This window comes from Python bivittatus, unplaced genomic scaffold (assembly GCF_059951505.1).
Source record: "Python bivittatus isolate LINGU-HERP-01145 unplaced genomic scaffold, Pbiv_v1 ctg000090_np1212, whole genome shotgun sequence".
Lineage (NCBI taxonomy): Eukaryota > Metazoa > Chordata > Lepidosauria > Squamata > Pythonidae > Python > Python bivittatus.
This window is the reverse complement of record NW_028277046.1, coordinates 3,135,294-3,151,037: the sequence shown is the minus strand read 5'-3', so window position 1 is coordinate 3,151,037 and position 15,744 is coordinate 3,135,294. Positions and strand designations below refer to the sequence as shown.

Here is a 15,744-nt window from a genome sequence, read left to right as displayed (position 1 = left end):
TCTCCCCCCTCCCCCATTTCTTTATTTAGATCTCTGCAGAAAATGCTCCTGTTTCTCGTTTATATGATGTTAATAAAAAGACTGGGTTTCTAATTTGGTTCTGAATTATTTATTTACACACACACACACACACACACACACAACAACAAAATGCTGTTTTTCTTCTTGTTAGGAGAATAGAGCTGATGATTGACCAGAATTGTATTAACCCAATGCAGTTGGGCATATCCATCCCATAATATTTCATTTGTACTTCAAACCACCCCACATGCGTCGATACCTTCTTTTTTTTTTTTTTACAATATTGTTCTATTTTTCCTCTCAGAGCTTCAGATAACACACAGGGAGTTCCCTCTCTTTTTCCCTTCAAAACAACAAACCTATGGGGTAGGTTAGGCCAAGAGATAGTGACTTGGCCAGAGTCAGCCATTGAGGACCATGAGCAAATGGCAATCTGAACCTGGGACTTATTGACCTTCATCTAACTCTAACTACTGCATCACTGGCTCTTTTTCATACATGGTTTTCATGGGAGAAAGCTGAGGTGGGGGAGAAACATGTTCAGTTACATCGGGACCCCAAGTGTATGCTGTTGGGGTAGAAAAACACACCTGACATTTTTCAATCATTATTAAAATTACAGCCAACTCACACTCACAACTAGGAGTACAAATACAGAAGGATATGACTCGACCAGGAGGCTGTTGATGAAAATTGTTAGGCTGGGAATGACCCCAAGGTTCAGGGGAGTTGAGCAACCTGAGCTGCAGAATCAAGACCACAGACACAGGAGTCCCCACTAGCAATATATTCTGATTATGTGGCTCTGGGGAACGGAGCTCAGCTTTCAGAGGACCAAAGGTTCTTCCTCTGTTGGTGGAAATGCACTTTGTACACGTCAGAAGCCTCACTGATATGCTTTCTAATCTTTTGCATAGAGCCACAAAGAGCAGAACGCACAGAACGTTCACCAGGCGAGCATTCACAGCTAGCCCGTCCCATCCACTTGGTGTGAAATCAGTTTTGTTCCACTTCTCAAGGCCGACTCCTCTTGTTTCACCCCGGCCTGTGATTTGCTTTTCAGAAGGACCGCTCCAAACCTTGCACTCGTTTTTGCACACGCCCGTGCCGATATTCCCATGCCTTTTTCCAATTCCTCTAAATGTGCCATTTTTGGCGAGCTTTTTCAACCAGCAGGCTCGGAAAATGTGATTTGGGCACACTTGGATTCAAACGGGAACCAAATGCATTTCCAGCCCCTCCAAGTGGACAAGCCTCCGTGAACCATCAGCCAGGCCTCATCACCAACAAATTCTGGCTTTGTCCTAAGTGGGTTCACCCCCTGCTTCGTGCAAAATGCGGCATTTTTTGTCATCTCTGGGATCCAGATGCATTTCCTTGAACTTTGGTGCTTTGTTTGCTAACTGTGGCTTTGGGAACTTGCTGTGGGAAGCTGACCCCTTGTGGCTTGTTCAAACAAACCATGATTTGATGGGTGAGGCCAGCAAATCATTCACAGCCCGTTGTTTTCTGTGGTGTCCTCTGATAGCCCGCCGAACGGGATGTTTCCCAACCCCGCTAGGATTGAACTGATTGATTTTCTGCATGTTCGGCTCTTCGGCCCTAGCACTTCCCCAGGAAAAGCTCTTTTATCCACTCCAGGCCAAAATCAAAACCTGAATTAATTCTCCAGCAGCAGGTAACCCTCCCTCCTTGGGGAATGCTATAGCCTTGCAAAGAATTGTGGCCGCTTTTGCAAACTGGAAAGGGGAAGAGAAGTGAAGTGACTTCCCCTTAAGTCTTGGGCTCCACCTCTTTGTGGGAAAAAGGACAACCAGACAGGGAGACCGACACCAGGTCTCCAGGGAGGAACATTAAACCACCGTTACACTGGAGGTCAGGGAGAGAGGTCCACGCAAACGCTCCAAGAGTGGTTAATTTCATTTACAAGCCAACTGCCTGCTTTAAGTCAACAGTGGCTGGCAATTAGTTATTAACCACTGAGGACTGTGGGAAACTCTCCATCCACCGAACCTGAAGGAAGCCCAGGGCTTCGGAGCTGGGAATCCAATCCCCGATCGGCGGCAGGATTCTGCTTGCAAGTTTTTCTCCCCAGCAGGCAGCAAAAAACCATTTTAAAAGCTGCTCTCTGCTGCAGGCCCTTGCGGGCACAGATGGCCCGGCTTGCCTTCCCCAAGAATGCGCCAGAGCCTGTGTGAAGTTGGCGAGCAGGGGTCTTTGGCCGAGGGCTTTCATCGAGAGATTAATAAGCAAGGGAAAAGAGGCCGCCGTGGGCCCCGTCCCCATCCCCACCTTTCATTCCTTTCCAGCACATCATTGTTGGCCTGGTGGTAATCAGAACAGAGCGTGCCAATGATTTACTAAGGAATGCCAGCCGGGCCCCTTTTCTAAATGACGCCATTCCCATTCTGCCCTTGCTCTCCTGTTTTAACCCTTGCTATTTAATTCAGCTTTCTGGGCTGACAACATCTGCGAGTTACCTGCTGGATATCCATCCCCTCACTTCTACGCAATGTTCTTTCCCTGTAAATATTTTTCCCCCCGTTGTTTGCAAACATCAGAGTTCATGTTGTTGTCATTCCCCCAGGGTTGGCTGATGATAAGTAATGCTCAGAGGACGATCTTGCTGTTGGTCCGAGAACTGACGGAGCCAAGCAAGGTTCTAGTCCTCATCATTCAGAATAAAGAAGTAATTAGGATAAGCTGCTGCTTTGTATTCGTATTGTCTACACCAACTGCTCTTTTTCTTTCTTCATATGGACCACTTTGTTCTCTCTTTCTGACACCTCTTTCTCCCTCCCACCCCCTTCTCGCATCCCGTCTGGTAACCCCCCAAATCCATTTCACCTCCCACGGGTTAGAATCATGGAATATGAAAGGGAGGCATTTTCCTCCTCTTCCTGGCCCATCCATTTTCCTTTCGTGCTATGCCTTTTCGAGGCAGAGGTCATCTGATGGCTTATCTCGGGCAATTGTTTTGGAAAGCCACTTGGATTGGTTTTAAAGCATCACCACCCCCCCCCCTTTTAACCATTTCCTCCCACGCCTCTTTGACTTCGCTAGGAAATATCAGTCAGGATGGCCGCTGCATATTTCCAGTTTAGTCTTCTGAGAGATTACAGAGTGCCTACACGCAGCACTATTGCAACGTCAGTCCGTTCTGTTCTGCCTGGTTTTCTTCTCTTCCCTTGCAGGGAGCTGTAGCTCCTCAGCACGGCCGCTCTACCCGTTTCCCCAAAGGACTCCATTATCCGCTTTTTGCAAGCAGCTTGGCTCTCGGCTGGAGCGTTGCAAGCCGGCAAGCCCCAGCCCGTTTCTTGGGCGCCCGATGGCATCTGGGATGATGTCAGGGAGGGGAGGGTGGCCCCACCCAAGATCGTGGCTAGCTAGGAACGGCAGAAAGAGAGAGGAGGGATCAGGGAGGGACTCCCAAATTCTCTTCCTCATTCTTCCTGCTGTTGGGCATCGCAGGGAACATTTTTGTTCTCGTTCTAAATCCCCGTTGAAGAACACCAAATGCCACTTCCTGCTAATTCCTGCCTGGAACCACCACCTCAGCAGGACTTTGTTCAGATTTCTTACCTTTCCTGCCTTCTGCCATCTTGGCAATCAATCAATAATCTCTCCAAAAGTCCAACCTAAAAGACTAGGCTAGGGACAGATCCTCACAGAGAAAATCTACCTACACAGTTATTAAGAGGCACATAATCAATAATCAGCTCTATCAAGCTGTTCTCCAAACATGTCTAACTGGTATATTGAACGTTTTTCTCTTCCCTCCTCATCCTCCTTCCTTTGCTGCTATGACTAGAGGCAGGGAAGAGGCCACATTTCAAAAGCGGTTCAGTTTCCCTTTTCCATCCTTGCCTTTGGCTGTAGGAGGAATTCAGGCGGCTGGCCAGGAGGAAAGAAACAGTGCCCCAAAGGCTGCAACAGCCTGATGTTAGGTGGCAACTTCGCATGAAGTTCCTCCAGCAAGCACGATGCTACATTGGGACGCCGTATGCCAAGAAATATCACCAGCCTGGAAGTAAGAACCGTGTTTCCTTTTCAAAGGGACGTTGGCATCAGAGGCAAAAGATGGTGCCCATAATATGGGCATTGTTGGGTAGACGTCCCATCTCTGCCGTTGGGGGCAGAAGTGGCCATCTAACCTCCAAGATACTTCTGCTATTTTTCTCCTGGGCTAAAGGGTGAATAAAAGCAATTCCTCCCTCCCTTGATTTTCCCCTTCCATCCATCTTCCCAAAGCTGGTGCCCTCAAAATTTGGCAGGGCCAATCCCCAAGATGGTGGGAATGGCATTGCCAACCTTGGGACACTAGCTTTGGGATGGTTGATTGAAGATCCAGGGGATGGGAGGAGAAATTTCTTATATTCACCCTCTCGCTAAGGAGAGGAACCACCGTGAATGGTTGATACTTTCAATATTTGTCCTTCAACCCACCCAACCCAGGGATATTCTGAACTTCGGGATGGTACAAATGCCCACATTTCCAGTGACTGGCACTCCCTTTAATTTTTACACTTGCAGGTCTGGAATACGAATCTCCCCTTTTTCTGAACTGCTGTGGGTTCATTCGGAGAGTCATGCGGGACTTGGCTGAGGATTTTGGCTTCTACATGAGCTCCGGCAACCAAGCCTATCAGTATGACACTCTTCCTATTACATTACCCAGTGAGGACCATCTGAGGCCAGGCGATCTGATCTTCACCTCGGGAGTTTACTTTGATTCACAACGTAATGTCTTCCTTCCTTGGCCTCCCATTCTTCCATCTGTCTGCATCTCCTTTATGGAGACAGATCACTAATTCTATTCCTGGAACTCCACAAGGTCTCCTGGTTTGATTTGAGGGGAGGTCATAGTATGGATTTATGGAGTTAGTCGGGGTACACAATGATGTAGCTGGATCCGTGATCCAACTGGGCAAGATCCAGGTCCTAGCTTAGTGGCAAACGGTCTTGTTCGCCTGCAGATCAATCCCAAACATTTTCTTGATGGTGATGACATCCTTCTGCTGGTCCGGATAGGACAATACAAGGCCCATTCTGTAGATAAAAAGAATAGATAGAGATCCCTGGGAAGAATCTTGGCCGCCATTACTTCAGTGGCCCAACCATCTCATGAACTTTGGAGCAGGAAAACAGAGCACCCCAGATTTGAATCCTGGTCTCGCCTTTCAAAGAAGCTTTCCACCAAGACCTGGGGAGAAGGCGTGGGGTCAATGCAACTTCTTCCCAGGCTTTTCTGCATTTGCTAACGGCCAAAACGCCGGCCCAGGTGTTCCCTTTGTCTCCTTCCTTGCAGGTAAGAGGCAGCCTCATGTCCATGTGGAAATCTGGTTGGGGGAAGGAGAACGCAGCCTGGGGGCCAGGTGGAAGCGCGGCCGATTGCAGGTCTTTGATTCCTACAAGTTCATCTCCACCTCCTACGGAGACGTGAAATATCACTTCAGGTCCATCGAGACGTGGCTGCGAGGCATTTGTGTCAGGCAAGCATCCGTTGGGAGGCGCCTGCTCTCCAATCTCTCTGTCACGTTAAAAGAAAAACGGTGGGGCTCCAGATCCAGTCAGGTGGCCCACGGAGGAAGATAGAGTTTCCAGGTACCTGTCAACAGGGAGGATGGAAGACATCTTACCCTACACGGTCTAATCCAGCCTTCTCCATCTCAAGATGGGCGGATTCCCCCTCCCAGGATTCTCGGCAGTGGCCGGGCTGCCTGGGGAATTCTGGGAGTGGAACCCACGGATCTGGGCTCTTGGGACCGAGGAAGGAAGTCCCACAGCAAGGAGCGGATGGGTGGGGCGATCAAAACCTGACTCTACATTTTACTTTCAAAAAAGGCAGCCAACCTGGGTTTTTTAAAGCTTCCAGCCTTTAGAAAAAAATCCCAGGCCAATCCTAAACTCATTGCAGACCATTAAACTAAAGGATCCTTGCGTTCGCATGCTTAGGCCCCTTGAAAAGAGCCCATCTGTCTTCTTCTTCTGATCCCTCTCCGTAGATCTGGACTGAAAGAGTGTGCTTTTGTGTGTGTGTGTGTACTCACCCTTTCTTTGAAAGTCATTATTGTCATTCTCTTGGCATCAGCGCCATGTAATTCTCCTTTGCCATCGCCTCTGGAAATGCTTGACGCCCACCATTGTTCCTGGCAATTTGAGATGTGCCGGTCCTCATCCCGCCCCCCTTCTCCTCCGCCCGGCCTTCCTCTGCGGCTCGAAATCCAAAGGTGTCATTACAATTTCAAAGGCCTTGCCTGAACTGCAGTTTAGTGCTTGCCACTCACAAAGGCAGCGGTGAATAATGATCCGGTGGGAGGCAGGGAGATGAAATTTGGGCATGGTCCACCTTACAAACAAAACAGCTGCAAGCTATCTGTCTGTCCATCCATCCATCCATCCATCCATCCATCCATTCATCTCCATCCATCTCTATCTATCATCTGTCTGTCCATCCGTCCATCCATCCATCCATCCATCCATCCATCTCTATCTATCATCCATCCATCCATCCATCCATCCATCCATCCATCCATCGTCTGTCTGACTGTCTGTCTGTCCGTCTGTCCATCCCTATCTATCTATCTATCTATCTATCTATCTATCTATCTATCTATCTATCTATCATCTATCCATCCTTCCTTCCTTCCTTCCTTCCTTCCTTCCTTCCTTCCTTCCTTCCTTCCATCCATCCATCCATCTATCCATCTATTATCTATCTATCTATCTATCTATCTATCTATCTATCTATCTATCTATCTATCTATCTATGTTTCACCAGGAAAAGGGGGAAAAAAGGCACTTTGGAACAGATCAGCAATGCACAATTTTTGAAACTGAAATAACAGTATTTTTCACATCAAGGAGGTCTTACATTGGGGGCCTATGGAGGCAATCCTTTTTCCTAAGGTTCCTTTTCCCCCCTGTCCTTCCTCCAGCACTGCCCCGGTCCTGTTTGAGAGCACACTTGAACGACGGTCCTGCGAGGATGGCCCCGCCCGATCCCCCGTGCTTTTCCAAAGGTTCGCTCTGGGCCTTGGAGTTCATTTCCCCAGGATTCTAGTTTAACCAGAGGCCTGTCAGCTCAAACAGGGGATTTAAACACCACCCCGCATCACTGGAAATTGGGTGGTATATGAATTTAATAAAACTAAATTAAATAAAACAAAAGAAACACACGGAAGAGATGCCCGTTCGATAGACGTCCTCCCCCCGCCCCCCCCATAGAGCCCCTAGCATCCACAAGGAGGAAGCAAGAAAGTCAAGATGGAATTAGGATCCTCTTTTCTGTGTGTGCCAGTATCACACACCTGTACAAAAGTTGTTTTACACACCCCACCTCTGCAGAGACCGATAGCCCCCCCCCCGCACAAGGATTCCTGGCTCGTCCACAGGTTGAGCATCACGAGAGCCATGCTCTCCTCCTGATTTCCCACAATGCCCCTGAAAACCACAGGGTGGGGCATTGTGGGAAATCCCAAAAGACAGGCAGAGAGACACCCACACGGGGTCGGGTGCAGCATCGGAGTCAAAGGGAGGCCCCGGGGAGGACTTTGCCCTCTCCGGCGACTCGGGCTGTGCAACTTCCCTGCCCATCCCTGCCGCGAATCTCTCCCGACTCCGGCAACGGTTCCTAAGCAGCCGTTGCTAGGAAACGGGCTCTTGTTGACAGCACCCAAAGCGCCCTGCACCCTCCCCGGGGACAACGCGGCTGTCCGAATCCGGATGCTTGGCGACCCGGGCCCAGGACGCGGTTGAGCGTTGCTGCGGGAGCCCCGCCAAGCTTCTCCAGGAGCCGCTCGGCTGTTTCTCCACCGTGATGGCTGATCTGAAAAACACACCCTCTAGAGCACTCTTAAAGCATGTAGGGCACGCCAAGCCAAGGTTAGACTTCGGTTACTTCTGCTTTTCTCCTTGCTTCGGGGCCAAAACAACCCCCCCCAAAAGCAGCTGGTGGCAATGGCTGCTTCCGCTCCCAGGCACGTCGTTCTCCCAAGAAATCCAAAGGGCTTAGCAGGGATTTAAACCCAGTTAAACACCGAGCAGCTGCTGAAGATCCTAATCGTGGCTGGTTTCCACCTTCGTTGGTTTGGGCCAAAGTTTCTGTTTGGTTGTGTCTTTTTGCATTTGATTTGCTGGGGGTTCAGGGGGTTGTGTGAATCCGCAGTCAGCAGGAGAATGCAGGCGGAGAATGAGCACCGTCTCTGTCTTTTTAGCTAGGAAAGAAAGAAAAGCTGGGGGTTACAAAGATGGTTATCAAAGGGGATTAGAAGGCCGTCGTGGCTGAAAGGTGTCACTGGCCCACCCGTGGATCTCTATAGAACTTCCAGGTTGCATGGCAGTATACCTGAAAGTGCTGTTCACAACAGGAGAAGGCAATTGACTTGGCAAAGAAGATGCCAACTCCATCTGTCTTCATCCGCTATCGAAAGACAGGGTCAATTTTGCCTTCCTAAGGGTGGGGATCATCGCGCAAACACTTGAATGGCGGAGTCGCATCACGGCTGCCGAGGCACAGGAATCGTTGCAGCCGTTCTGTGATGATGTCACCCCTCCGTCCCCATTGCAGGTCCCCACGGTTGGACTACAACTCCCAGCATCCCTCTCATTGCTGGCCATGCCTCCTGGAGCTCCTGGGAGTTACACTTAGGAGCTCTGCGTTCTCCACCCAAAGGCTGCGTTCACACAACAAATGTAACCCGATGATTGAAATTCCCTTTTTTCAAAACCTATCTCTTTAGCATCCTCTAACAAGATGTGGAGGGATGCAGGAAAACAGCAGCTGACTAGTTCACTCCCGTCCATTCAAATCCCACCCAGATGAGTTAAAGGGAAAGAAATCATATTGATTTCTATATTCTCATGATACCCTGAATGATAAGCTAACTGGCTATTTCATTCTCCCCCCCTCCCATTAACCAAGTTTAACCCTATACAACTTTATGGTGTGGTATGAAGGGAGCCATACAGTCGAGATTGGGGCGGTTATCTTGGAGTTCCCCCATTGCATAAACTGTGGTTTGTTTCAATTGTCATCTTAAAAAGGCCACTTTGAATGGACTCACAAAAGGCCCTTAACTGCATTACATTCCTGCGACGGAGTGACTCAGCCAGGATAATCCAACGGGTAGGGTTCCCGCTCAAGACGAAACAACATTTCACAACAAGGAAAAGCCTGCTTGAACCCAGTGAACTCCTAATGTTGTAAACCTCATCCCATTAGGGGGAGATGGGTGGAGAGAAATCTAATAAATAAATAAAATAAATAAATCTCTTGCCAGTCTGAGACTCGGCAATGCACCAGTGCAGACGCTCAAAAGGCCAGGTTTCCCCAAAGTGGGCTAGAAAACGGTTTACTCCCTCTAGTTCGGACAAATCTTGAATTAAACCGTGGTTCCCGTTGCTTTTCTCTCCAGCCACTGTCCAGAACACAAATGGGCTTCAGCGAGGGACGTTGTGGGGAAGAAATCCATTTTCTACCCGCCGAGCGAGCAGGACGAACCCGCAGAAGAGGATGTTGGTCCTTCCCAAAGCAGGCCCTGCTTGCAACCTGCAGAAGAAGGGATTCCTGGGAGGATGGCTTCCACCGCGGGATCTCTCGGGGACTCTGGACTGAGCAGTAGCAAGCAGGTGGAAGCCCTGGATCTCCAGCCGTCCACCAGGTCGGGCTCGGAGCTCCCTAAGGTGACCTTGGGGAAAAGAGATGGAGGTGCAGAGCCCAGCCAAGGCCAGGATGAGGCAGTGAGCTTCAGCAGAGGAGGCGGCGAGGCTGCGGTGGAGGGGGAGCAGGCCCAGACAGAAGGGGGCGAGGAGGGTCCTGTGAAGGCTCCACCAGCCGATCAAGGTCAGGAAGCTTCTGGCCACGGGGAGGACTCGGTCAGCGAGTTGGCCCAGACCTCCCATTCCAGTTGCAAGGTAAACTCCAACGGGGTCTTAACGGGCCGCGTCGGCAAGTGGAAAAAGAAACAGACGTCCAGAAGCCGAGATGTTCTGGGCCTGGATGGACCTCCACCGCTAGCCCCAGGTGAATCTGACAGCCCTCCTTCTAGCTAGGAGCAGCCTTCCTAGCAATGCCTGATGTCCACCCAACCCATACCCGAGCTGCTCTCCATATTTGAGAAATATACACACACTCCTTCCCTCCAAGTTGCAAGCGGGGCCTGCACGCCAAGGTTGTTGCATTCCTGAAGGAAGTGGAGCGGCTGGTCTCGCGCTCTCTCGAGCAAAAAACTGGGGCCCAGTCCTCAGGGAGGGGGGCTGGATGTCTTTCAATCCCATCGGTTCCTTCTCTCCCTACAAGCTGCTGTTTTCCCATTTCCCACAATGCCCTAGACTAATGCAGTGTGGCATTCTGGGAAAATGAGAGGGGCAGCTTCTGGGACTGGATTGGAAGGGCCGCCCTCGATACCTGCCTGGGGCAGGATCTGAGAACTCAGCCTGTTGACAGCTGTGACAGCCCTAGAAGTGGACATATCTGGGCCTCCAGATGTTGCCAAACTACAGCTCCCAGCATCCCTAACTGCTCTCTGTTTAGGGGGGGCTGCTGGGAGCTGTAGTTCATCTCTCGCCCACCCCAATAAGGGACCATAGCATTGAAATTTCTCCTTTTCCCCCTGTGTCCAACCACTGAAAAATCCGCCTGATAGGAAAAACAAACTCCGGTTTCTCTATGGCTTAGTATTCTGTACTTTGTTCTAGCCCAAAGACACCTCTTCTGCGCTATTTTCCCCTTTCCGTGCGTCCAAACAGTGTACAGATTGTCTCCTGATGCCCACTCCAGGCCTTTGCAATCTGGTTGACCAGCCATTCAACCATCTCGCTGGGGGCTGGTCCCCTTTGAAAACATCAGGCCCCAGAAAAATCTCCCCTTACCTTCTTATTTCATGCAAAACTCACAGACTGGCAAACTTCTCCGTGCTCTTCCTGGCTTGGCAACCCCTATACCTCGGGGTTTTGAAGGCCCGAGCCACTGTCATGTCTGGGGAATAAGCAGGGCAGCTGGAAGGAACATGGAGAGTGCCAAGACAAATATTTTTGATCTGTATCCACTCCTCTTAAGTACCCTGGTTTTTAGAAATACCTAGTCCGCTGGACAATTTAATGATTTTTTAAACATTTAACATGAAGGTTGGCCTCAGTCATTTTACCCGAAGAGGATCTGTTCCAAAGATATGGTATCACATTTGATTCGGCAGCAAAACAGAGGGTGCCCCCCTCTCTGCCAAGAATGTTGTAAAAGTAAAACCATCGAAGCGAGTCTCATAAAAAGAAGAAAATTAGGGAAAAGAAAGACATATAAAACCTTGGCTCCCTTAGCAGGCGATTTGGCTGGAGGCAAAACGCAGTTTCATAAATAGAGCAAATTAAGTAGAAGGGGTAGAAGGAAGGTGAAAAGAAATCACAAATATTTGTCTGCTGTAAAACTACCAGGTGGAGGGAGGGGAATATCCCGTTATTTTATTTCGCTGGCAGCAGTAACATTGCTAATTGTGAATTGTCCTATTACAGCCTTGATAATAAAAGGAATTTGAGATGGCAAAAATGGGAATAGGTATGGAACAGAGCTGATGTTTGAATAAAGAGATGGTGTCTGAAAATATCTGGCAACTGAGTTTGGAGCTAATGCATATCCGAAGCGGGATGACACCCATCCCAGTTTTCTTCTTATTTCTGATCCGATACGCCCGGCAGCCTCGCCCTGGATGCAGGGCACTTAAATTTTCAGAAGTGAAGGCTGAAAAAAGGCAGTGCGTTTCCCACTTTTTGAAAAAAGAGATGTGACTCACCTCTTTTTACAAACATAAAATTTCACAAGCTACCAGCCGCTGAAAGCCATCGATGAAAAGAGTGAAAATCCCACCCGTGATCCCTCAATGTCTCTACCAGGTTACCACGCCTGTTCTCCTCGGACCCTTGGCTGGTAAAAAATTATTTTAAAAAATAAAATAAACCAACTGTTCCCCTTCATATTTTTCGGGAAGGGGCCGATCATCCGTAAAACCATCCGGGGTGCCCTTTTGAAACCATTCAAAGGTTAAATGCCCATCTTTATACCTTGCAGTAGTTAATCTTTCTCCACTCTACCGCTATCGCTCCATTGACATCTCCTCTGTTTTCTCTGGTTCCCTCCATCATAAATCCACCTCTCCACCCGCCACCCACAAACTCCGCATTTCTGCCGTTCGTGGGAGAAGTGGAAGAGTGGCCACGTACCTTTCGAGCTAGCCGAGCAGACTTTAGATTCCTCAAAGGGGAGAATAATCCAGCTTTCCAAAACCCCGAACGGTATAAAAACACTTTGGGGACGTCACTTTTTTACCAGAACACATACAGGAACTCAGTCTATTCAGTGGGAGAGATTCGCATGTCTCACGTTCATCCGTCCTTCTTTTTTGCCAGTTAAAACAATATATAGCATTGGGCCCAAATGTCTCTTGAACATTTTTTTCCCCAAATGTTCTTAAACATCTTTTCGGGGTGCTTGTGCATCGTTGTGGAGGACCCAGTTCTTGACTGATGGCACCAATTCGCCCTCATGGAAATCTACAGTGGTTTTCTTTGACGTTGTAAGCCTGACCCCCACCTTGGCAGGCAATCAGCTTCCCCACCCTTTAAGACAGTGACCAACCGTCCTTTAATTTTTATTCTTATTCACCAGCCAGAATCCTTGGTCCATGCCACCGTTATCTTTATCCTCTCGCAACCCGATTGCCTGAAACATCCCTAATTTGCCCTTCGGGACACAGTTGAACAAAGTTACCCTTGCAAACACTCCCCGGGTTGGAAAGATTTCAAAGGGCGCCTTGAACAATGGATCACAGCAAGAGGAAGTTTGGAATTTTTCCTAACCCTCATCCACATTGGAAGGGGGAAGGGGAGAATGGATTGAAAGTAGAGTGGATCGACAACTTCAAGAAGCAATATGAGATGAAATAAGATTGAGATGCGTGCACACACAAATAGAGGATGTACCAGATTCCTGAAAACGTTGCCCTTCGAAGGACACTTGGCTGCAAACAGACAATATATTGAACAGCAATTCCACCCCAACCTCGTCGATATATCTTATTCTTCTTGGCACTCAAGGCCACGGGGAAAGAACAACTTCAGACAAATGGGATAATTTTTGTTTATTCCCGGGAAGGGCCTCGCTCTTCTGCCCTGATGTTTCAGTTTCGATCTTGACGACGATGCTGTTTTTTAATAAAGTCTCCGTACACGAAGGGCGGTCATGTTGAGTTTCTCGAAATGCCTCTCCTCCCTAAAAGCAACCGTTTCGGATGAAGCCACGGCTGAGCCATTTGCAAGGAACGGCTTCCAACCTGAAAGCCAACCCTCCTCCGTCAAAAGAGAGAGAAATCTTAGAAAGTGAGCCAACTCAGATCTGATTCTTTCTCCACCATAGGCCACATTTTCATGTGGATTGTTGAGCGGGGGGGGGGGGGGCTTAAAAGAGTCTTGCAGAGTTAAAATGAGTTGAAAGGAACAGTTGGAGATCTAAGTCAGTGGCACTGTTTCTGGAGATAGCCCAGACCTGCTTTAATGAGAACAGATTGATCAGTTTCTTCGCAAATTCGGGATTCAGAGACCGTTTTGGGCTGCCGCCCAAACGTATTTGCCTTGGACGTTCTGGGGATTGAACTGAAGACCTCCTGTCTGCCGAGGCTGGGCTTTCCCTGTTGAGCTACAGCCCCTGCGCTGTGGCTGTTGGCCTGCTGACCCAAGGGTCAAAGAGTGACATCACAGCCTCCCCATTATGACCCAAGTCAGCTTCCAGAAGTATGGCTTCAGGGCAGGGATTCGTTTCTACACCAACTCGATGGGAACAAAAGGTCTGCAGGAAGAAACTCCTTAGCTTCCCGCCCCGTCTGACTCTTCGAAGGCCGCTGTGCTTCTCAGGTGCCCCCCTCTTCGCTCTGCGGAAAAGTCCTGCGTGCCCCCGGCTGCTGTGCAAAATTCCCGGAGAAAGATTTAAAAACGGACAAGGGAGTTAGACAAAAGGGAGGGGGGACTTGGGGAAGTTGGTTGACGCTTGGGGCAGTCTTGGGACGCTTGGGGAAGTTGGTTGGGGTGTCGACGGGTGCCCGTCGCGCCATGGAACAGCTGGGTAGCGGTTGAGTGCAGATAAACAGCCCCATCTCAGGGCAGTTGTGACGTCCCAGTGGGAGGAGAGGGGAACATAGCAGGCCGTTTCAGCCAGGAGTCTGGAGGGTGCAGAAGCCCACTTCCAAAGAACGACTTAGCCCAGGAGCGGAGGAAGTTTGCACGATGAACTCCACAGAGGCATCGCCTTGGATTTTCTCATAGGCGGCTCTCCATCGCCCCGCCAGCGTCCCTGATTTCTAACTCTTCGTCCCCTTGTCTCGGGGTCAGCTATTTGGGCATTTCCTAAAGGGCCACTTCCCCAGATGGGGAAGGCGGACCTTGCTCGGAGTCCCTCAGCCTGTTGAGACGGCTCCTCTTGTCCGCAGCGTAGAGGGAAAAGCAGATTAAGACCCGGGCGATGGCTCCCCGTTGCTGATTGACGATGCTCTGGGTTTCAGGATGGATGAGCGAAAGACCGCTGGATGGCAATGAAAGAGCATCTGCCCTCCGCTTAGGCTTCCGCTGGTTTCCGTACTACAACGAAGCAGGTGAGGCCCACCGGGTGCCGACCGTGCAACAAAGACGCCCGGGACACCGTCGTCCAAGGGTTCAAAGCACCCCACCCCATCATCAAGGAGGTGAGGCAGAAGCGGGCCCATGGCCTCAGGCGTGGAATGACTGTAACCTAACCTAGGAGTGGGAGCCGATAACGTGCGTGTTTTTTGGCAGGCTCAGGAGTAGCCGGATGAACTGGAGCGAATCCACAGACCAAAGGAGAGTAGCTAGTTGACTTCCTTCTCTTCATTATTCCCAGCTTTCCCCCAGCCAGTAAGATTTTGGGGAGCCTCCATCTGGAAAAGGCCACTATATGAAAGCAAGAGAAATCTAGCAACCCAGGGAAACGGATATTCCTTGATGGGCTAGATTTCAAAGGGCAGGGAACGTTTCATGGTCTTGTCAGGCACCTGCGCCTTCGAAGTAAAATGCACGGGGAACTAAGCTGAAATTGCACGTGATGGGTCTTGCGATGTGGATATTGTAAGTACAGCTTCAAAAACCATCCGGAATAATGTGAAATCTGTAAACAACAGGCTCAGGATTACTGAATGAATACAAATTGGAAGGTAGGACCGTATCAAAGCTGCTGCTTCGTTTCATTTGCGTTTTTGTAAATATCCCGGAAGGGGAAAGACGTGCCAAAAACGGGGAGAAATCACTTTTTCGGGCTTAAAAATACCGATCTGAGCATCCTATGTAGGTGAAATGGGGGGAAATTTCGGTGAGCAAAAGGGAGATTTCCTCCCATAATGTATAACCAATGGAATTCACTGCCACAAGACTTTAAGATGTGTGGATGTCAGCTCCCAGAATTCCCCAGCCAGCTTGCTGGCTGGGGAATTCTGGGAGCTGACGTCCACACATCTTAAATTTGCCAAGTTTGGAAAACGTTGCACTAGTGGAAATGGCTGGTCAACCTGATAACACTGGACTACAATACCCAGCAGCCCCGATCAATATGAGCATTGGGGAGGGATGCTAGGGGTTCAGAACTGCCTGGAACAGCAGTCCCCCAACCCCTCTCTGCTCGCCAGGGTCCTCTGTTCGCAACGCTCTTAAGCCAAAGCCAGCTTAAGGTTC

General features: G+C 49.5%; 1 protein-coding gene across 1 annotated transcript in view; it reads left to right on the top strand.

Annotated features, from left to right (window-relative positions):
* TTLL10 (tubulin tyrosine ligase like 10) overlaps positions 1-15,744 on the top strand; it is an 89,251-nt gene that overhangs the window by 60,923 nt on the left and 12,584 nt on the right. Inside the window, exons 2-5 of the mRNA XM_088137006.1 lie at positions 3,901-4,051; positions 4,555-4,761; positions 5,330-5,513; positions 9,438-10,045. Of these exons, the coding sequence (XP_087993132.1) occupies positions 3,901-4,051; positions 4,555-4,761; positions 5,330-5,513; positions 9,438-10,045 (1,150 nt within the window). The remainder of the gene's footprint in view (positions 1-3,900; positions 4,052-4,554; positions 4,762-5,329; positions 5,514-9,437; positions 10,046-15,744) is intronic.